General features: G+C 41.7%; 1 protein-coding gene across 1 annotated transcript in view; it reads right to left on the bottom strand.

Annotated features, from left to right (window-relative positions):
- Positions 1–25,009, bottom strand: part of TTLL12 (Tubulin tyrosine ligase-like 12) — a 262,539-nt gene that overhangs the window by 10,613 nt on the left and 226,917 nt on the right. The window contains exon 13 of the mRNA XM_071664989.1: positions 17,747–17,855. Coding sequence (XP_071521090.1) covers positions 17,747–17,855 — 109 coding nt within the window. The remainder of the gene's footprint in view (positions 1–17,746; positions 17,856–25,009) is intronic.

Here is a 25,009-nt window from a genome sequence, read left to right as displayed (position 1 = left end):
GTGCAGCTGCTGTGCCACATTTCATTTTGTGCTAAGCCTTTACCGCCCCCCCCCATCTCTTTTCACCTAAATAGTTCCCATGCTAAGCTTTCACCAACCCCCTTTCTTTTGACCAAAATAGTTCCCATAATTCTCTAGCTCCACATATCCCTGCTTTTACCCTTTTACCCCCCGTCTCTTTTCATTTAAATATTTGCCATAATTCTCTAGCTCCACATATCTCTAAGTCCCAGTATAATCGAACACAGTCAACAGTCTTGCAAAATACTCATTCCATCTCTTCTTCTTTTCCAGCTACCACTTTCCCATCTGCTTTCCCCAGTGATGGTCCTATTTGTTCTCTCATTCTCCTAACACCATTCACCTCCCTCTTATAATATTTTCTTATTGTCTTCTCTTTTAAGTTTACTGATGCTTTCTTTCCCCACTTCTCATATGCATTCTCTTTCAATTCCAGCACCTTCCTTTTGTCTTTTTGCCACTTCCTCTTGTACATCTCCCAGTCACACTTCTTCCTTACAGGTATTGCCCAAACACATCTCTACTTTTTTGCTAACAACTTACTTCCTTATCCCACCACTCAAGACCCTTTCTCGCATGCTCACAGTCCACCTACAAACCACATACAGTACTCCTGCACATTATCCGAATGGCTTAAACATTATTTCTGGCCAGTTCTTCAAAATTCTCTTCATATCTTCACTCCATCTAAATCCACTTTTGTCTCCCAAATCTTGTCCCTTCCACTTCTGACACTCATATACTTATCTCTTCATAATTACCCCAGAACCAATTTCTATGATAGCCCTGGTATTACAAAGGACCTTTCCAAAGGTACCTGCAGTCCAAGGCAGCACTACTTCCAGAGGCAGATATATCACAAAAGGATGCATGATTCATGAATAAGCTGTTAGCTACAAAGAAAATGAAACACGAAGGTTCAAAATATCATCAAAGTGCTCGAATCTTCATGTTTCATTTTCCTCGAGGCTATTAGCATATCCACACATGTATAAACATTTAAAGTGAATTGGAGCTGTGTGGTATATGGGGGCAGCATGGTGTCAGTGTACTGAATAATGGCATATGGAGTGGCTGGTGGAAACTGCGGAGGGTTCTGTTTTGCCAAGTCATGAACAGGAGGCTGTAGTTTTGATGCAATACCCATGCCATTTGGAAAGTGGATGTGAGTGGGGCCTTTTCGTCATCTAATCTTAATGCTACTGGCTCATATAGGAAACTGCGAACAAATATGAAAGAACAACGGAAAAAGGAAAGACACATATACACATATTTTTTTTCATACATATTCGCCATTTCCTGTGTAAGTGAGGTAGTGTCAAGAACAGATGACTGAGCCTAAGAGGGAAAAATCCTAACATGGCCACCTTCTCTGTTCCTTCTTTCAGAAAAGTAAAACAGGGGTAGAAGATTTCCAGGCCTCCACTCCTACCACATGTACGGAATACATGGAAAGTATTTTTTCTCCCCTATCCTCTCGGATAATATATATACATACAGATGCTCCCCAGCATACATTCGAGTTACTTTCTGACCGACTGGTCAGATCTCAAAATGGATGTAAGTCGGACGTATGTCAGCATGGGATGTAAAATTTGTATACCTGTAAAGCATTCTTTTATCCTACTCAATTTCTATCATGATTATCTCATTTTTTATTAACCAGATTTATTACATGATTCTGTAGTTTCTTTTCACCTTTTATCTAAGATTCTTTAGTTCACAAACTGATTCATCCAAACTTTCAATGGAATTTTCGGCAGATCCTTTGTCAGCACTTGCTGCTTCACCTGTGACTTGAACACTGTGCAAGCTATATCTTCTTTTAAATCTACAGAACCAAAAATGACTTGCTGTGAAGTTCTCCATGCTCTCCAGCTTGCTCCTTCAAAGTCTCAAAAGGACAAACAGCCTTCACCTGAAATGTTGGTAAACTCAGTGGTACACATTTCTTAATTTGATCTTCCATCCACAGCATCAACAACTTTTCCATTTAATAGATGGGCCCTTGTCGTTATTTTGTTATTATTGTAGACTTCATACTTGCCAAACCTTTCACTGCTTCACATACTTTTCTTTGTCCTTTAAAACTGTGGTGACCATCGAATATGACAACTGTGGATCACATGCAATTAACTTTCTTCCACCTTCATACTGGGTGATTACCTTCATTTTCAATTCCAAATTGGGCATCTTCCTTGGCTTCTTGCCAGATCTATCAACAAGTGATGAGTTTCTCCTCTTGCTCATCATCTTTGAGGCTTAATGCAAAAACGGTGTAATCCAGCATGAAAATTTGTTAGATTCACTTGAATTACATGTGTTTACTCAATGGTAACTGAGAATGAGAACTGGAAGAAATGATGTGATGTACACAATGTTGGGATATCGTCTGACAGTCACTATCATGTGCACACAACTGTTAGCACTAGCAGACGTATGACCAAGTGTAATTTTTATATTTATCTATAATTCTTAATATATTTTTCCCCCAGTCGTATATGTGGATGGTCGTAAGTTGGGGAGCATCTGTATATATACTTTTTTCATACTTCTTTATATCAAAGGCTCTAGTCATGGACAAAAGTCCACATCAAGGCTGGGCCTTAACTGAGGTACAGAGTGAATTATGAAACAGCAAAGAAAAAACAAGGGATAGATTTAGGAATTTTTGAGAGTGAAAGACCTGTCATTTGAAATAAGCCAGGTCATAGTTATTAGGAAACTCATGAGAAGGTAGAGAGTTCTAAAGCTTCAAGGTGTAGGGAAAAAGCAAGTATCAAAACAGCCCATGCTTGAGTTGCCGATGGTCACACAATAATCGTGTGATGCAGCAGCTTGCTGGGTATTCCATGGCCTAGCAAGAGGTGGCAGCACACAAGTAGCCAGCTCTTAAGAGCAAAACCCAAAGTAATATCTACAAAAGAGGGAAAGTAAACAAACATTGCAGCAAAATGGAAGGGGGTCAAGTTTCGGAAGTTGACTGCGATTTCCTGCTTCAGCAAGGTAGAGCTAGAAAAAAATGATGAAAGACACATCCACTTACACACACACACAAACACAAAAGTAAAGTGTTTTAGATATCTGGGAGTGGATCTGGCAGCAGATGGAACCATGGAAGCGGAAGTGGATCATAGGGTGGGGGAGGGGGCGAAAATCCTGGGAGCCTTGAAGAATGTGTGGAAGTCGAGAACATTATCTCGGAAAGCAAAAATGGGTATGTTTGAAGGAATAGTGGTTCCAACAATGTTGTATGGTTGCGAGGCATGGGCTATGGATAGAGTTGTGCGCAGGAGGGTGGATGTGCTGGAAATGAAATGTTTGAGGACAATGTGTGGTGTGAGGTGGTTTGATCGAGTAAGTAACGTAAGGGTAAGAGAGATGTGTGGAAATAAAAAGAGTGTGGTTGAGAGAGCAGAAGAGGGTGTTTTGAAATGGTTTGGGCACATGGAGAGAATGAGTGAGGAAAGATTGACCAAGAGGATATACGTGTTGGAGGTGGAGGGAACGAGAAGAAGTGGGAGACCAAATTGGAGGTGGAAAGATGGAGTGAAAAAGATTTTGTGTGATCGGGTCCTGAACATGCAGGAGGGTGAAAGGAGGGCAAGGAATAGAGTGAATTGGATCGATGTGGTATACCGGGGTTGACGTGCTGTCAGTGGATTGAATCAGGGCATGTGAAGCGTCTGGGGTAAACCATGGAAAGTTGTGTGGGGCCTGGATGTGGAAAGGGAGCTGTGGTTTCGGGCATTATTGCGTGGCAGCTAGAGACTGAGTGTGAACGAATGGGGCCTTTGTTGTCTTTTCCTAGTGATACCTCGCACACATGAGGGGGAAGGTATTACATGTGTGGCGAGGTGGCGATGGGAGTGAATGGGAGCAGACAGTGTGAATTGTGTGCATGGGTATATATGTATGTGTCTGTGTATGTATATATATGTGTACATTGAGATGTATAGGTATGTATATTTGCGTGTGTGGACGTGTGTGTGTATACATTGTGTATGGGGGTGGGTTGGGCCATTTCTTTCGTCTGTTTCCTTGCGCTACCTCGCAAACGCGGGAGACAGCGACAAAGCAAAAAATATATATATATGTAGAGGATGTGTGGATCAGGTGTTTGCTTTGAAGAATGTATGTGAGAAATACTTAGAAAAGCAAATGGATTTGTATGTAGCATTTATGGATCTGGAGAAGGCATATGATAGAGTTGATAGAGATGCTCTGTGGAAGGTATTAAGAATATATGGTGTGGGAGGCAAGTTGTTAGAAGCAGTGAAAAGTTTTTATCGAGGATGTAAGGCATGTGTACGTGTAGGAAGAGAGGAAAGTGATTGGTTCTCAGTGAATGTAGGTTTGCGGCAGGGGTGTGTGATGTCTCCATGGTTGTTTAATTTGTTTATGGATGGGGTTGTAAGGGAGGTAAATGCAAGAGTCCTGGAAAGAGGGGCAAGTATGAAGTCTGTTGTGGATGAGAGAGCTTGGGAAGTGAGTCAGTTGTTGTTCGCTGATGATACAGCGCTGGTGGCTGATTCATGTGAGAAACTGCAGAAGCTGGTGACTGAGTTTGGTAAAGTGTGTGGAAGAAGAAAGTTGAGAGTAAATGTGAATAAGAGCAAGGTTATTAGGTACAGTAGGGGTGAGGGTCAAGTCAATTGGGAGGTGAGTTTGAATGGAGAAAAACTGGAGGAAGTGAAGTGTTTTAGATATCTGGGAGTGGATCTGTCAGCGGATGGAACCATGGAAGCGGAAGTGGATCATAGGGTGGGGGAGGGGGCGAAAATTTTGGGAGCCTTGAAAAATGTGTGGAAGTCGAGAACATTATCTCGGAAAGCAAAAATGGGTATGTTTGAGGGAATAGTGGTTCCAACAATGTTGTATGGTTGCGAGGCGTGGGCTATGGATAGAGATGTGCGCAGGAGGATGGATGTGCTGGAAATGAGATGTTTGAGGACAATGTGTGGTGTGAGGTGGTTTGATCGAGTAAGTAACGTAAGGGTAAGAGAGAGGTGTGGAAATAAAAAGAGCGTGGTTGAGAGAGCAGAAGAGGGTGTTTTGAAATGGTTTGGGCACATGGAGAGAATGAGTGAGGAGAGATTGACCAAGAGGATATATGTGTCGGAGGTGGAGGGAACGAGGAGAAGAGGGAGACCAAATTGGAGGTGGAAAGATGGAGTGAAAAAGATTTTGTGTGATCGGGGCCTGAACATGCAGGAGGGTGAAAGGAGGGCAAGAAATAGAGTGAATTGGAGTCATGTGGTATACAGGGGTTGACGTGCTGTCAGTGGATTGAAGCAAGGCATGTGAAGCGTCTGGGGTAAACCATGGAAAGCTGTGTAGGTATGTATATTTGCGTGTGTGGACGTGTGTATGTACATGTGTATGGGGGGGGGGGTTGGGCCATTTCTTTCGTCTGTTTCCTTGCGCTACCTCGCAAACGCGGGAGACAGCGACAAAGTATAAAAAAAAAAAAAAAAAAAAAAAAAAAAAAATATATATATATATATATATATATATATATATATATATATATATATATGCTCTGTGGATGGTATTAAGAATATATGGTGTGGGAGGCAAGTTGTTAGAAGCAGTGAAAAGTTTTTATCAAGGATGTAAGGCATGTGTACGTGTAGGAAGAGAGGAAAGTGATTGGTTCTCAGTGAATGTACGTTTGCGGCAGGGGTGTGTGATGTCTCCATGGTTGTTTAATTTGTTTATGGATGGGGTTGTTAGGGACGTAAATGCAAGAGTTTTGGAAAGAGGGGCAAGTATGAAGTCTGTTGGGGATGAGAGAGCTTGGGAAGTGAGTCAGTTGTTGTTCGCTGATGATACAGCGCTGGTGGCTGATTCATGTGAGAAACTGCAGAAGCTGGTGACTGAGTTTGGTAAAGTGTGTGAAAGAAGAAAGTTAAGAGTAAATGTGAATAAGAGCAAGGTTATTAGGTACAGTAGGGTCAAGTCAATTGGGAGGTAAGTTTGAATGGAGCAAAACTGGAGGAAGTAAAGTGTTTTAGATATCTGGGAGTGGATCTGGCAGCAGATGGAACCATGGAAGCGGAAGTGGATCATAGGGTGGGGGAGGGGGCGAAAATCCTGGGAGCCTTGAAGAATGTGTGGAAGTCGAGAACATTATCTCGGAAAGCAAAAATGGGTATGTTTGAAGGAATAGTGGTTCCAACAATGTTGTATGGTTGCGAGGCGTGGGCTATGGATAGAGTTGTGCGCAGGAGGATGGATGTGCTGGAAATGAGATGTTTGAGGACAATGTGTGGTGTGAGGTGATTTGATCGAGTAAGTAACGCAAGGGTAAGAGAGATGTGTGAAAATAAAAAGAGCGTGGTTGAGAGAGCAGAAGAGGGTGTTTTGAAATGGTTTGGGCACATGGAGAGAATGAGTGAGGAAAGACTGACCAAGAGGATATATGTGTCGGAGGTGGAGGGAACGAGGAGAAGTGGGAGACCAAATTGGAGGTGGAAAGACGGAGTGAAAAAGATTTTGTGTGATCGGGGCCTGAACATGCAGGAGGGTGAAAGGAGGGAAAGGAATAGAGTGAATTGGATCGATGTGGTATACTGGGGTTGATGTGCTGTCAGTGGATTGAATCAGGGCATGTGAAGCGTCTGGGGTAAACCATGGAAAGCTGTGTAGGTATGTATATTTGCGTGTGTGGACATGTGTATATACATGTGTATGGGGGTGGGTTGGGCCATTTCTTTTGTCTGTTTCCTTGCGCTACCTCGCAAACGCGGGAGACAGCGAAAAAAAAAAAAAAAAAAATATATATATATATATATATATATATATATATATATATATATATATTTTTTTTTTTTTTTTTGTCGCTGTCTCCCACGTTTGTGAGGTAGCACAAGGAAACAGACGAAAGAAATGGCCCAACCCACCCCCATACACATGTAGATACATACGTCCACACACGCAAATATACATACCTACACAGCTTTCCATGGTTTACCCCAGTCGCTTCACATGCCTTGATTCAATCCACTGCCAGCACGTCAACCCCGGTATACCACATCGCTCCAATTCACTCTATTCCTTGCCCTCCTTTCACCCTCCTGCATGTTCAGGCCCCGATCACACAAAATCTTTTTCACTCCATCTTTCCACCTCCAATTTGGTCTCCCTCTTCTCCTCGTTACCTCCACCTCCGACACATATATTCTCTTGGTCAATCTTTCCTTACTCATTCTCTCCATGTGCCCAAACCATTTCAAAACACCCTCTTCTGCTCTCTCAACCATGCTCTTTTTATTTCCACACATCTCTCTTACCCTTACGTTACTTACTCGATCAAACCACCTCACAACACACATTGTCCTCAAACATCTCATTTCCAGCACATCCATCCTCCTGCGCACAACTCTATCCATAGCCCACGCCTCGCAACCATACAACATTGTTGGAACCACTATTCCTTCAAACATACCCATTTTTGCTTTCCGAGATAATGTTCTCGACTTCCACACATTCTTCAAGGCTCCCAGAATTTTCGCCCCCTCCCCCACCCTATGATCCACTTCCGCTTCCATGGTTCCCTCCGCTGCCAGATCCACTCCCAGATATCTAAAACACTTCACTTCCTCCAGTTTTTCTCCATTCAAACTCACCTCCCAATTGACTTGACCCTCAACCCTACTGTACCTAATAACCTTGCTCTTATTCACATTTACTCTTAACTTTCTTCTTTCACACACTTTACCAAACTCAGTCACCAGCTTCTGCAGTTTCTCACATGAATCAGCCACCAGCGCTGTATCATCAGCAAACAACAACTGACTCACTTCCCAAGCTCTCTCATCCCCAACAGACTTCATACTTGCCCCTCTTTCCAAAACTCTTGCATTCACCTCCCTAACAACCCCATCCATAAACAAATTAAACAACCATGGAGACATCACACACCCCTGCCGCAAACCTACATTCACTGAGAACCAATCACTTTCCTCTCTTCCTACACTTACACATGCCTTACATCCTCGATAAAAAGGCATGTGTACGTGTAGGATATATAATAGGATATATAATATATATTTATTAAATATAGTTTGTCACTGTCTCCTGCGATAGCAAGGTAGCGCAAAGAAACAGACGAAAGAATGGCCCAACCCACCCACATACACATGTATATACATACACGTCCACACACACACATATACATCTCAACATATACATATATATATATATACACACACATAGACATATACATATATACACATGTACATAATTCATACTGTCTGCTCTTACTCATTCCCGTCACCACCCCCCCACACATGAGATGACCACCCCCTCCCCCCCACATATGCACGAGGTAGTGCTAAGAAAAGACAACAAAGGCCACATTTGTTCACAGTCTCTAGCTGCCATGCATAATGCACCGAAACCACAGTTCCCTTTCCACATCCAGGCCCCACAAAACTTTCCATCGTTTACCCCAGACGCTTCACATGCCCTGGTTCAATCCAATGACAGCACCTCGACCCAGGTATACCACATTGCTCCAATTCACTCTATTCCTTGCACACCTTTCACCCTCCTGCATGTTCAGGCCCCACCACACTCTTTTTATTACCACACATCTCTCTTACCTTTTCATTACTTACTCAATAAAACCACCACATATTGTCCTCAAACATCTCACTTCCAGCACATACACCCTCCTTCACACAACTCTATCTATAGCCCACACCTCGCAACCATATAACATTGTTGGAACTACTATTCCTTCAAACATACCCATTTTTGCTTTCTGAGATAAAGTTTTTGCCTTCCACACATTTTTCAACGATCCCAGAACTTTCACACCCTCCCCCACCCTATGATTCACTTCCGCTTCCATGGTTCCATCTGCTGCCAAATCCACTCCCAGGTATCTAAAACACTTCACTTCCTCCAGTTTTTCTCCATTCAAACTTACCTCCCAATTGACTTCTCCCTAAACCCTACAGTACCTAATAACCTTGCTCTTATTCACATTTACTCTCAGCTTTCTTCTTTCGCACACTTTACCAAACTCTGTCATCAGCTTCTGCAGTTTCTCACCCGGATCAGCCACCAGCGCTGTATCATCAGTGAACAACTGACTCACTTCCCAAGCTCTCTCATCCACAATAGACTGCATACTTGCCCCTCTTTCCAAAATTCTTGCATTCTCCTCCCTAACAACTCCATCCATAAACAAATTAAACAACCATGGAGACATCAAGCACCTCTGCTGCAAACCGACATTCACTGATAACCACTCACGTTCCTCTCTTCCTACTCGTACACATGCCTTGAATCCTCGATAAAAACTTTTCACTGCTTCTAATAACTTGCCTCCCACACCATACATCCTTAATACCTTCCACAGATCCCTGGGGATAGGGGAGAAAGAATACTTCCCATGCATGCCTCACGTGTCATAGAAGGTGACTAAAGGGGACGGGAGCAGGGGGCTGGAACCCTCCCCTCCTTGTATTTTAACTTTCTAAAAGGGGAAACAGAGGAAGGAGTCAAGCAGGGAGTGCTCATCCTCCTCGAAGGCTCAGATTGGGGTGTCTAAATGTGTGTGAATGTAACCAAGGTGAGAAAAAAGGAGAGATAGATAGTATGTTTGAAGAAAGGAACCTGGATGTTTTGGCTCTGAGTGAAATGAAGCTAAAGGGTAAAGGGGAAGAGTGGTTTGGAAATGTCTTGGGAATAAAGTCAGGAGTGGTGGGAGTATGTGATAGAGTGTAAGAAAGTAAACTCTAGACTGATATGGGTAAAACTGAAAGTGGATGGAGAGAGATGGGTGATTATTGGTGCATATGCACCTGGGCATGGGAAGAAATATCATAAGAGGCAAGTGTTTTGGGAGCAGCTGAGTGAGTGTGTTAGTAGTTTTGATGCACAAGACCGGGTTATAGTGATGGGCAATATGAATGAAAAGGTGATTAATGTGGCAGTTGAAGGAATTATTGGTGTGCATGGGGTGTTCTGTGTTGTAAATGGAAATGGTGAGGAGCTTGTAGATTTATGTTCTGAAAAAGGACTGGTGACTGGGAATACCTGGTTTAAAAAGAGAGATATACATAAGTATACATATGCAAGTAGGAGAGATGGCCAGAGAGCGTTATTGGATCACGTGTTAATTGATAGGCGCACGAAAGAGACTTTTCGATGTTAACATGCTGAGCGGTATAACTGGAGGGATGTCTGATCATTATCTTGTGGAGGCAAAGGTGAAGATTTGTAGAGGTTTTCAGAAAAGAAGAGAGAATGTTGGGGTGAAGAGAGTGGTGATAGTAAGTGAGCTTGGGAAGGAGACTTGTGTGAGGAAGTACCAGGAGAGACTGAGTACAGAATGGAAAAAGGTGAGAACAAAGAACGTAAGGGGAGTGGGGGAGGAATGGGATGTAATTAGGGAAGCAGCGACGGCTTGCGCAAAAGATGCTTGTGGCATGAGAAGCGTGGGAGGTGGGCAGATTAGAAAGGGTAGTGAGTGGTGGGATGAAGAAGTAAGATTATTAGTAAAAGAGAAGAGAGAGGCATTTGGACGATTTTTGCAGGGAAACAATGCAAATGACTGGGAGATGTATAAATGAAAGAGGCAGGAGGTCAAGAGAAAGGTGCAAGAGGTGAAAAAGAGGGCAAATGAGAGATGGGGTGAGAGAGTATCATTAAATTTTATGGAAAATAAAAAGATGTTTTGGAAGGAGGTAAATAAAGTGCATAAGACAAGGGAACACATGGGAACATCAGTGAAGGGGGCTAATGGGGAGGTGATAACAAGTAGTGGTGATGTGAGAAGAAGATGGAATGAGTATTTTGAAGGTTTGATGAATGTGTTTGATGATAAGAGTGGCAAATATAGGGTGTTTTGGTCGAGGTGGTGTGCAAACTGAGAGGGTTAGGGAGAATGATTTGGTAAACAGAGAAAAGGTAATAAAAGCTTTGTGGAAGATGAAAGCCTGCAAGGCAGCAGGTTTGGATGGTATTGCAGTGGAATTTATCAAAAAAGGGGGTGACCATATTGTTGACTGGTTGGTAAGGTTATTTAATGTATGTATGATTCATGATGAGGTGCTTCAGGATTGGCTGAATGCTTGCATAGTGCCATTGTACAAAGGCAAAGGGGATAAAAGTGAGTGCTCAAATTACAGAGGTATAAGTTTGTTGAGTATTCCTGGGAAATTATATGGGAGGATATTGATTGAGAGGGTGAAGGTATGTACAGAGCATCCGATTGGGGAAGAGCATTGTGGTTTCAGAAGTGGTACTGGATGTGTGGATCAGGTGTTTGCTTTGAAGAATGTATGTAAGAAATACTTAGAAAAGCAAATGGATTTGTATGTAGCATTCATGGATCTGGAGAAGGCATATGATAGAGTTGACAGAGATGCTCTGTGGAAGGTATTAAGAATATATGGTGTGGGAGGCAAGTTGTTAGAAGCAGTGAAAAGTTTTTATCGAGGATGTAAGGCATGTGTACGAGTAGGAAGAGACGAAAGTGATTGGTTCTCAGTGAATGTTGGTTTGCGGCAGGGGTGCGTGATGTCTCTATGGTTGTTTAATTTGTTTATGGATGGGTTGTTAGGGAGGTGAATGCAAGAGTTTTGGAAAGAGGGGCAAGTATGCAGTCTGTTGTCGATGAGAGAGCTTGGGAAGTGAGTCAGTTGTTGTTCGCTGATGATAGAGCGCTGGTGGGTGATTCATGTAAGAAACTGCAGAAGCTGGTGACTGAGTTTGGTAGAGTGTGTGAAAGAAGAAAGCTGAGAGTAAATGTGATTAAGAGCAAGGTTATTAGGTACAATAGGGTTGAGGGACAAGTCAACTGGGAGGTAAGCTTGAATAGAGAAAAACTGGAGGAAGTGTAGTGTTTTAGATATTCGGGAGTGGATTTGGCAGCAGAGGGAACCATGGAAGCGGAAGTGAATCACAGGGTGGGGGAGGGGGGCGAAAGTTCTGGGGAGTGTTGAAAAATGTGTGGAAGTCGAGAACGTTATCTTGGAAAGCAAAAATGGGTATGTTTGAAGGAATAGTGGCTCCAACAATGTCATATGGTTGCGAGGCATGGGCTATGGATAGAGTTGTGTGGAAGAGGGTGAATGTGCTGGAAATGAGATGTTTGAGGACAATATGTGGTGTGAGGTGGTTTGATCAAGTAAGTAATGAAAGGGTAAGAGAGATGTGTAGTAGTAAAAAGAGTGTGGTTGAGAGAGCAGAAGAGGGTGTTTTGAAATGGTTTGGTCACATGGAGAGAATGAGTGAGGAAAAATTTACAAAGAGGATATATGTGTCTGAGGTGGAGGGAACGACGAGAAGTGGGAGACCAAACTAGAGGTGGAAAGATGGAGTGAAAAAGATTTTGAGTGATCGGGGCCTGAACATGCAGGAGGGTGAAATGCGTGCAAGGAACAGAGTGAATTGGAATGATGTGGTATAACGGGGTTGACGTGCTGTCAATGGATTGAACCAGGGCATGTGAAGTGTCTTGGGTAAACCATGGAAAGTTTTGTGGGGCCTGGATGTGGAAAGGGAGTTGTGGTTTCGGTGCATTATACATGACAGATAGAGACTGAGTGTTAAAGAATGTGGCCTTTGTTGTCTTTTCCTATCACTGCCTCACACACATGCAAGGGGAGGGGGTTGTCATTTCATGTGTGGCGGAGGTGGCGACAAGAATGAATAAGGGCAGACAGTATGAATTATGTACATGTGTATATATGTATATGTCTCTGTGTGTGTATATGTATGTATACATTGAGATGTATAGGTATGTATATGTGCGTGTGTGGACATGTATGTATATACATGTGTATGTGGGAGGGTTTGAGCCATTCATTCATCTGTTTCCTTGTGCTACCTCCCTAACGCAGGAGACAGCGACAAATTATAATAAATCAATATAAATCTTCCACAGAGCATTTCTATCAACTCTATCATATGCCTTCTCCAGATCCATAAATGCTACATACAAATCCATTTGCTTTTCTAAGTATTTCTCACATCTTTATATTTTATCTTATTATACTCTGTCACTGTCTCCCTCGAAAGCAAAGTAGCGCAAGGAAACAGACAAAAGAATGGCCCAACCCACCTACATACACATATATATACATACACGTCCACACGCACATATAAATACCTATACATTTCAACATATACATATATACATATACACAGATATATAAATATATACACATGTACATAATTCATACTTGCTGTCTTTATTCATTCCCATTACAACTCTGCCACACATGAAATGGTAACCCCCTCCCCCTGCATGCGCACGAGGTAGTGATAGGAAAAGACAACAAAGGCCACATTTGTTCACACTCAGTCTCCAGCTGTCATCTATAATGCATCAAAACCACAGCTCCCTTTCCACATCCAGGCCCCACAAAACTTTCCATGATTTACCCCAGGCAAGTTGCCAGAAGCAGTGAAAAGTTTTTATCAAAGATGTAAGGCACGTGTACGAGTAGGAAGAGAGAAAAGTAACTGGTTCTCAGTGAATGTCGGTTTGCAGCAGGGGTGCATGATATCTCCATGGTTGTTTGATTTGTTTATGGATAGGGTTGGGGGGGGGAACTGCAAGAGTTTTGGAGGAAGGGTCAAGTATGCAGTCTGTTGTGGATGAGAGGGCTTGGGAAGTGAGTCAGTTATTGTTCGCTGATGATACAGCCCTGGTGGCTGATTCGGGTGAGAAACTGCAGAAGCTGGTGATGGAGTTTGGTAAAGTGTGTGAAAGAAGAAAACTGAGAGTAAATGTGAATATGAGCAAGGTTATTAGGTGCAGTAGGGTTGAGGGACAAGTCAATTGGGATGTAAGTTTGAATGGAGAAAAACTGGAGGAAGTGAAGTGTTTTAGATATCGGGGAGTGGATTTGGCAGCGGATGGAACCATGGAAGCAGACGTGAGTCACAGGGTGGGGGAGGGGGGCAAAAGTTCTGGGAGTGTTGAAAAATGTGTGGAAGGGGAGAACATTATCTCAGAAAACAAAAATGGATATGTTTGAAGGAATAGTGGTTCCAACAATGTTATATGGTTGCAAGGTATGGGCTACAGATAGGGTTGTGCGGAGGAGGGGTGTTGGAAATGAGATGCTTGAGGACAATATGTGGTGTGAGGTGGTTTCATGGAGTAAGTAATAAAAGGGTAAGAGAGATGAGTGGTAATAATAAGAGTGTGGCTGAGAGAGCAGAAGAGGGTGTATTGAAATGGTTTGGTCACATGGAGAGAATGAGTGAGGAAAGATTGGCAAAGAGGATATATGTGTCAGAGATGGAGCGAACGAGAAGTGGAAGACCAAACTGAAGGTGGAAGGATGGAGTGAAAAAGATTTTGAGTGATCAGGGCCTGAACATGCAGGAGGGTGAAAGGCATGCAAGGAATAGAGTGAATTGGAACAATGTGGTGTACCGTGTTCAATGTGCTATCATTGTACTGAACCAGGGCATGTGAAACGTCTGGGGTAAACCATGGAAAGTTTTGTGGGGTCTGGATGTCGAAAGGGAGCTGTGGTTTCAGTGCATTATACATGACAGCTAGAGACTGAATGTGGCCTTCGTTGTCTTTTCCTAGCACTACCTCGCACACATGGGAGGAGGAGGTTGTCATCTCATGTATGGCAGGGTGGCGATGGGAATGAATAAAGGCAGCAAGTATGAATTATGTACATGTGTATATACGTATATGTCTGTGTATGTATATATATGTATACGTTGAAGTGTATAGGTATGTATGTGTGTGTGTGGACGTGTATGTACATACATGTGTATGTGGGTGGGTTGGGCCATTCTTTCATCTGTTTCCTTGCACTACCTCGCTAACGCAGGAGACAGCAACAAAGTATATTGAATAAATAAATATATTCATTATATCTAATCGCTATTTCCTGCATCAGCGAGGCAGCTCCAGGAAACAGACGAAGAATGGCCCATCCACTCATATACACATATATATATATACATAAATGCCCATACACACACATATACAGACACACACATAGACATATACATATATACACATGTGAATATTCATACTTGCTTACCTTCATCCATTTCTGTCACTACCTAGCCCCACAAGAAATAGCATGGCTACCTCTTCAGCGAGCTTGTGCAAGGAAAGACAAAAAAAAACACATTCATTTACACTCAGTCTCTAGCTGCCATATGTAATGCACCAAAACCACAGCTCCCTATCCACATCCAGGCCCCACAGACCTTTCCATGGTTTACCCTAGATGCTTCACATGCCCTGGTTCAGCCCACTGACAGCATGTCGACCCCAGTATACCACACTGTTCCAATTCACTCTATTCCTTGCATGCCTCTCACCCTTCTATATGTTCAGGCTCAAAATCTTTTTCACTCCATCCTTCCACCTCCAATTTGGTCTCCCACTTCTCCATGTTCCCCTTCACCTCTGACACATATATTCTCTTCTGCTCTCTCAACCACACTTTTATTTCCACAAATCTCTCTTACCCTTTCACTACTTACTCAATCAAACCACCTCACACAACATAATGTCCTCAAACATTTCATTTCCAACACATCTGCCTTCCCCCATACAACCCTATCTATGGCCCATGCTTCACAACCAATTATCACTGTTGGAATTACTATTCCTTCAAACATACCCATTCTTGCTCTATGAGATAACATTCTCTCCTTCCACACATTCTTCATTGCTCCCAGAACTTTTGCCCCAACCCTGTGACTCACTTCTGCTTCCATGGTTCCATCTCCTGCTAAGTCCTCTCCCAGATATCTAAAACACTTCAATTCCTCCGAAATTTCTCCCCATTCAAACTTACATCCTAATAAACTCGTCCCTCAACCCTACTGACCCTAATAATCTTGCTCTTACTCACATTTACTCTCAACTTTCTTCTTTCACACTCTTTTCCAGACTCAGTCACCAACTTCTGCAATTTCTCATTTATATCAGCCACTAGAGTTGTATCATCGACGAAGAACAACTAACTCTTTTCCCAAGCCCTCTCATCCCTAACAGACTGTATACTTGCCCCTATCTCCAAAACCCTTGCATTTACCTCCCTAACCAGCCCATCCATAAACAAATTAAACAACTGTGGGGACATCACTCAACCCTGCTGCAAAACAACCTCCATTGGGAACCAATCACACATATATGTTGAAAAGCCACAGTAAGCCCTGTCTCATGGCTACAGTTAATACTGAAACTTTCACTCAACTCTCCATCCACCCTTACACATCCATTTGCTCCTCAACAAATGACTTTCATGTTATCCAACAGTTGTCCTCCTACCCCATATATGCTTAACACATCCCATGAAGCATTCCACTTGACTCTGCCATATGCTTTATCCAGATCCATAAAAGCTGCATACAGCTTCTTACATTTTGCAAGATATTTCTCATTAGTCACACCATAAAAATCTGATCCATATATCCCCACCTTTCCTAAAACCACCTTGTTCCTCTCTTATTCTGCATTCAGTCACTTTCATCACTCTCTCAATCAACATTCTTGCATACATTTTGCCTGGTATACTTAAGAGTTATTCCCCCATACTCACTTCATACAAACTTAGCATCTGAGACTACATATCAAAATGTATCACACAAAGCCAATGACATGAAATAGGTTACATTTATTGTAAAAAACAAGAGCATTTAATGCTGCAAGGGTAAAACAAACTTTTCAAGAGCATCAACTAACCCCCAACTATGAGAACTTCTGATCTGGAACAATCTAAGATCTGCATTAAAGGGAAACCTGTTTTGTGGAACAAACATCCATGAATAAGTGACTTACTTTACACATTCTTCTTCTGAATCTGCTATGATTAATAAATCTTTGATATAAGAAAGTTTAGCATCTGTTGTTATATTTGAATCCAGACTAGTGGGGAATTTATATCTAAAAAAAATTGTGGATGTAGCCCTGAAACATGACACACAAAATTTCACAAGAGCATCGCTGTTCACAAAAACAGCCATCTGGAAACTTAGATGGTGAAAGGAGTGTGGTAAAAGTTGGGGAGTACCTAAAAAGCTTGATAAGATTTTCAGTATATAAGCAAGACTGCTTTCAAAATGAAAGACACAGAAAGATAAGAAACATGTGCTTATTGTTAGAGATTTTTCCAAAATGAAAGCTAGATAGTGTGTGACGATTCTTGCTCATATTTTCTGGTAAAAAACATTTCCATACCAAGTCGTACAGATCCAACATTAATAATACAAAGATTTGCAAGAGAATTCTTGCTGTTTGGACATGAAATGAGAAATAAGTGTAAAAAGGAGGGCCATGACAAAGAAAATAGGCTCATCAGCTTACATTGGAGGGAGCAAGGAAAGATGAAAACCATGAAATAAAAAATGGGAAACAAGAGTCAAGTTGCAAATTTTGATGGCTTTTGTCAAGTATCAAAATGTACGGCAGATGTCTGGAGTAACCGAAAGTGGCCAGAGCAAAATAGTGATTGTAGCACAAAGGCAATTCCTTTTATTCTAAAATGGAATGGTTTCCTACAGATAAGTTAAGATTAGTGATCAACTACATTCAACTTTCATACATACTAAAGCTGCACACATTATTTTAAAGACCTTACAACATCTCTATTATCCATCATGTATTGTGGAGGGTCAAACTTTGTTGTAAGTTATAGGTCAATCTCATCACTGAAAAACACTTAAGATCAAGATGTAAGTACTTATCTAAAAACAAAATTAATTGGCTTACCTTCCTTGTTTGTCCATTCCAGCATAACATCGAACCCATAAAATCCTTTACACTGTGGGTTATGAGGAATTCCTCGTGGAGGACCACAGGCTGTTGCAGCTTTGAACACCTAATGGCAAAATCAAATATCAGTATCTATAATTACAAGAACCTTTCTGTTCCTTTACATGGAAACTATCCCATACTAAGCTAATCCTAATCATGTGAAATGGTGGTACACAGTAATTCTGAGATGGCATAATAATAATGTTTGGTATTAGATTACTGGACAGCATGTCTTTCTTTCCTCTTCCTCAAAATTACTGGAATTCACTTTTTCCTTTCAATACACTTATTGATTTATCTATACTAAACAATATATCTTATTATACTTAATGGCCGTCTCCTGCATTAGCGGGGCAGCACATGGAAACAGACAAGGAATGGCCCAACCCACCCACATACACATGTATATACATAAACGCACAACACGCACATATGCATACATATACATTTCAATGTATACATACGTATACATTTAGTTTTATTTACTTATTTTTTATACTTTGTCGCTGTCTCCTGCATTGGCAAGGTAGCGCAAGGAAACAGACAAAAGAGTGGCCCAAGCCACCCACATACACATGTATATACATACACATCCACACACACACATATACATACCTATACATTTCAACATTTATCTATTTATTATACTTTGTCGCTGTCTCCCGCGTTAGTGAGGTAGCGCAAGGAAACAGATGAAAGAATGGCCCAACCCACCCACATGCACATGTATATACATACATGTCCACACACGCACATATACATACCTATACATCTCAACGTATATACACATATATACACATATATACACATGTACATAATTTATACTGTCTGCCCTTATTCATTCCTGTCACCACCTCGCCACACATGAAATGATAACCTCCTCCCCCCGCATGTGTGCGAGGTAGCGCTAGGAAAAGACAACAAAGGCCACATTTGTTCACACTCAGTCTCTAGCTGTCATGTATTATGCACTGAAACCACAGCTCCCTTTCCACATCCAGGCCCCACAAAACATTCCATGGTTTACCCCAGATGCTTCATATGCCCTGGTTCAATCCATTGACAACACGTCGACCCTGGTATACCACATTGTTCCAATTCACTTTATTCCTTGCACGCCTTTCACCCTCTGCATGTTCAAGCCCTGATCACTCAGAATCTTTTTCACTCCATCTTTCCACCTCCAATTTGGTCTCCCACTTCCTCTCATTCCCTCCACCTGACACATATATCCTCTTGGTCATTCTTTCCTCACTCATTATCTCCATGTGACCAAACCATTTCAAAACACCCTCTTCTGCTCTCTCAACCACACTCTTTTTATTACCACACATCTCTCTTACCCTTTCATTACTTACTCGATCAAACCACCTCACACCACATTCTGTCCTCAAACATCTCATTTCCAGCAGATCCACCTCCTCCGCACAACTCTATCTATAGCCCACGCCTCGCAACCATACAACATTGTTGGAACCACAATTCCTTCAAACATACCCATTTTTGCTCTCCAAGATAACGTTCTCGACTTCCACAAATTTTTCAAAACTCCCATAACTTTCGCCCCCTCCCCCACCCTATGATCCACTTCCGCTTCCATGGTTCCATCCGCTGCCAAATCCACTCCCAGATATCTAAAACACTTCACTTCCTCCAGTTTTTCTCCATTCAAACTTACCTCCCAATTGACTTGTCCCTCAACCCTAATGTACCTAATAACCTTGCTCTTATTCACATTTACTCTCAGCTTTCGTCTTTCACACACTCTACCAAACTCAGTCACCAGCTTCTGCAGTTTCTCACATGAATCAGCCACCAGTGCTGTATCATCAGCGAACAACAATTGACTCACTTCCCAAGCTCTCTCATCCACAACAGACTGCATACTTGCCCCTCTTTCCAAAACTCTTGCATTCACCTCCCTAACAACCCCATCCATACACGAACTAAACAACCATGGAGACATCATGCACCCCTGCTGCAAACTAACATTCACTGAGAACCAATCACTTTCCTCTCTTCCTACTCGTACACATGCCTTACATCCTCGATAAAAACTTTTCACTGCTTCTAACAACTTGCCTCCCACACCATATATTCCTAATACCTTCCACAGAGCATCTCTATCAACTCTATCATATGCCCTCTCCAGATCCATGAATGCTACATACAGATCCATTTGCTTTTCGAAGTATTTCTTGCATACATTCTTCAAAGCAAACACCTGATCCACACATCCTCTACCACTTCTGAAACCACACTGCTCTTCTCCAGTCTCATGCTCTGTACATGCTTTCACCCTCTCAATCAATACCCTCCCATATAGTTTCCCAGGAATACTCAACACACATATACCTCTATAATTTGAGCATTCACTTTTATCCCCTTTGCCTTTGTACAATGGCACTATGCAAGCATTCCGCCAATCCTCAGGTACCTCACCATGAGTCATACATACATTAAATAACCTTACCAACCAGTCAACAATACAGTCACCCCCTTTTTTAATAATTTCCACAGCAATACCATCCAAACCCGCTGCCTTGCTGGCTTTCATCTTTCATCGTATACATATGTATACATACACAGACATATACATATATACACATGTACATAATTCATACTTGCTGTCTTCACTCATTCCCATCGCCACACCACCACACATGAAATGAAATCCCCCTCCCCCCGCATGTGTGCGAGGTAGGGTTCGGAGAAGACAACAAAGGCTGCATTCGTTCACACTAAGTCTCTAGCTGTCATGTATAATGCTCTGAAACCACAACTCCCTTTCCACATCCTGGCCCCACAAAACTTTCCATGGTTTACCCCAGATGCTTCACATGCCCTAGTTCAATCCATTGACAGTACATCCACCCCTTTATACCACATCGTTGCAATTCACTCTATTCCTTGCACGCCTTTCACCTTCCTGTATGTTTAGGCCCAGATCGCTCAAAATCTTTTTCACTCTATTCTTCCACCTCCAATTCACCCTCCTGTATGTTTAGGCCCCGATCGCTCAAAATCTTTTTCACTCTATCCTTCCACCTCCAATTTGGTCTCCCACTTCTCGTTCCCTGCACCTCTGACACATATATCCTCTTTGTCAATCTTTCCTCACTCATTCTCTCCATGTGACCAAACCATTTTTAAAACACCCTCTTCTACTCTCTCAACCACACTCTTTTTATTACCACACATCTCTCTTACTCTTTCATTACTTACTCGATCAAACCACCTCACACCACATATTATCCTCAAACATCTCATTTCCAGCACATCCACCCTCCTCCGCACAACTCTTATCAATAGCCCCAAACCTTGTAACCAAATAACATTGCTGGAACCACTATTCCTTCAAACATATATATACACAGACATATGCATATATACACACGTACATATTCAGCTTTGCTGCCTTTATCCATTCCCGTTGCCACCCTGACACACGAGATAGCATCCCCCACCCCTCCAGTGAGGTAGCGCCAGGAAAAGACAACAAAGGCCACATTCGTTCACACTCAGTCTCTACCTGTCATGAGTAATACAATGACACCTCAGCTCCCTTTCCACATACAGGCCCCATAGACCTTTCCATGGTTTTCCTAGACACTTCACATGCCCTGGCTCAATCCACTGACAGCACGTCGACTGCAATATACCACACCGTTCCAATTCACTCTATTCCTTACATGCCTCTTTCATCCTCCTGTATGTTCAGGCCCCGATCGCTCAAAATCTTTTTCACTCCATCCTTCCACCTCCAATTTGGTCTCCTGCTTCTCCTTCTTCCCTTCACCTCTGACACATATATCCTCTTTGTAAATCTTTCCTCACTCATTCTCTCAATGTGTCCAAACCATTTCAACACACCCTCTTCTGCTCTCAACCACACTCTTTTTATTACCACACATCTCTCTTACCCTTTCATTACTTACTTGATCAAACCACCTCACACCACATATTGTCCTCAAACATTTCATTTCCAACACATCCACCCTCTTCTGCACAACCCTATCTATAGCCCATGCCTTACAATTACATAACATTGTTGGAACCACTATTCCTTCAAAAATTCCCATTTCTGCCCTCTGAGAAAACGTTCTCACCTTCCACACATTCTTCAATGCTCCCAGGACCTTCGTCCCCTCTCCCACCCTGTGACTCACTTCCACTTCCATGGTTCCATCTGCTGCTAAGTCCAATCCCAAATATCTAAAACACTTCACTTCCTCCAGTTTTTTCCATTCAAACTTACCTCCCAATTAAGTGAACTAAATGTTAAAAAAATAATAATGCATGATACTGCCTAATAATAATGTAAAGGTCAAGATAGTCACATTTGATTTGATTGACTATGGAATTTGACAAGGTGCGAGAACCTAACATTCATTATGCACTTTTTTCCATGAAAATGATATCAAAAGATTTAGAACAATTCACACAGAATTCTACATCCTGGCTTCCTTTAAAGCAAATCTAAAAACTTAAAACTATGCATTAAAATCATATACTTGGCCTCCATTAAAAGATATATATATATATAAAAGTTAAGAGTAAATGTGAATAAGAGCAAGGTTATTAGGTACAGTAGGGTTGAGGGTCAAGTCAATTGGGAGGTGAGTTTGAATGGAGAAAAACTGGAGGAAGTAAAGTGTTTTAGATATCTGGGAGTGGATCTGGCAGCAGATGGAACCATGGAAGCGGAAGTGGATCATAGGGTGGGGGAGGGGGCGAAAATTCTGGGAGCCTTGAAGAATGTGTGGAAGTCGAGAACATTATCTTGGAAAGCAAAAATGGGTATGTTTGAAGGAATAGTGGTTCCAACAATGTTGTATGGTTGCGAGGTGTGGGCTATGGATAGAGTGGTGCGCAGGAGGATGGATGTGCTGGAAATGAGATGTTTGAGGACAATGTGTGGTGTGAGGTGGTTTGATTGAGTAACGTAAGGGTAAGAGAGATGTGTGGAAATAAAAAGAGCGTGGTTGAGAGAGCAGAGGAGGGTGTTTTGAAATGGTTTGGGCACATGGAGAGAATGAGTGAGGAAAGGTTGACCAAGAGGATATATGTGTCGGAGGTGGAGGGAACGAGGAGAAGAGGGAGACCAAATTGGAGGTGGAAAGATGGAGTGAAAAAGATTTTGTGTGATTGGGGCCTGAACATGCAGGAGGGTGAAAGGAGGGCAAGGAATAGAGTGAATTGGAGCGATGTGGTATACCGGGGTTGACGTGCTGTCAGTGGATTGAATCAGGGCATGTGAAGCATCTGGGGTAAACCATGGAAAGCTGTGTAGGTATGTATATTTGCGTGTGTGGACGTATGTATATACATGTGTATGGGGGTGGGTTGGGCCATTTCTTTCGTCTGTTTCCTTGCGCTACCTCGCAAACGCGGGAGACAGCGACAAAGCAAAAAAAATAAAAAATAAAAAAAAATAAGTTTCATCACAATTATATATTTTGGCTTCCTTTAAAAAATTAATCAGAATACTCAAACTAACATTATTGCCCCAAATTTCCCCAGTTGTTTAATTACTTCTACCATTATCATGATATCATTTTTGATTATGAGACTCCTATATTCTGGTATTCCATTAGTTTATGTTCCACAGTAACACTGCAACTGTATGCATCACATATTGGGGCAAGTCTCCTCTCCATTAAGATACCATGGGTCAACACTCTTAAACCAATCTTTAATGACCAAAGGTAAACTGTGTGAATGAATCCTTAGTCAACATAAAATTGCCTCATAATGGCAATTCCTATCAAAGGAATGCCATACTTCAACACTTTTCTTTATTCTCTGTAGTCTGTTGCTCAGTCTGTTACTCTTTTGACTTCCAAGTCCCATCTAGATTGACTTTTACCACAAGTTTGAAAACCATGGTTTTGAGTATATGCATTTACACTAATGTATACCATTTTCCCAACCTCTGAATCAAGTTCTGGGTATCTACAGTTTTCCATGGCACCATCAAAATTGTATTCATGCATTGAGCAAGTGTGAAGTGGTCTTGAGCTGTTTCTGGCTCAGCCCAACAGACCAACATTTCTAGAGAGAGGCAGGAGTGTCATAAACAGGTTGTGCTGCTAAAGGCATTTTGTGTGATGTAGCTGGCTGGGTGCTTTGTAAGAGTAAAGGAGGTGCAAATTCAGTTGTGACATACTGCCATTGTATTACCTTACAGTTTTGTATTTCATTTCTTTGTACTATTATAATATAAGGTTGCTGCTTTTGAAGTATATCTTGATGTTTATATTACAGAACTTAAGGAATAATATATCTCAAGGGTCAATGTCTCCATTTTCCACTGTATCTTGCTAAACATGGTTTTGCCAATCATGGATTCTTCCAGGAACATAACCCCTAAGGTTGGCAAGAGACCTCTGTAGACTGCTTTGCATAGATGCTTTAGCCTCAACAATGGCATTTTACCACAGATAACAGCAAGTCTAGGAGGCCAGCAAATCTGTACACTCTTGGATTCTTACAATCCAATCATGGACTTTCTGAACTATGGGATGCATTTGGAGCATAGGATGGTATGGCTTAGAGCACACTCTGGGAGTCAGAATAGACTGAAAATTACTTTTTACATGTTAGAGAAAACATGAAGGTAATTGGAAAATAGGAAAATCTTTGACTAAATTTCTTTAGAAACTTTAATATCAGATTAAACATACACATGTGGGAATGTGTCAAGGCCATGTAATGTGACAATGGTTATTTAATGTGAAAGTACAGTGAGTACGGGGCAATTCCAGTGTAATGATGAACCTTGGCAAAGATAATGGAAATTGATAGTTGTATGCTGATGAAACAGTTATTTCTGATAAAATCAAAGGAGGAATCAGATAAAATTGAAGATTACTTTGATAATATATGTAATAAGAAGAGAATGGAAATCCAAGTACAAATAACATAACTTTTTATAGGAGATGGGGGGAAACAGTGCAATATCAGGAAGAAAAATCAAAAGTTACAGGCAAGTTTAGGAATTTTGGAGTGATAATCATTATGGGAAGTAACAGGGAAACTGGAGCTGAAAGCTCAAATGAGAAGAATTAACCAAAGCGATGGGAAGGGTTCTCACAGGTTATTCTTGGTAGAGGGAAGGACATTCCTTGATAAGGATGGGGAAACAGGTTATATCTGAATAAGTTCTCAGAATAAATGCAATACCACTATATGTTCATATAACCAAGGAATAAGCAA

This window comes from Panulirus ornatus, chromosome 9 (assembly GCF_036320965.1).
Source record: "Panulirus ornatus isolate Po-2019 chromosome 9, ASM3632096v1, whole genome shotgun sequence".
Taxonomy (NCBI): Eukaryota; Metazoa; Arthropoda; class Malacostraca; order Decapoda; family Palinuridae; genus Panulirus; species Panulirus ornatus.
Note: the sequence above shows the minus strand (reverse complement) of the source record. Positions and strands in the feature narration are given on the sequence as shown.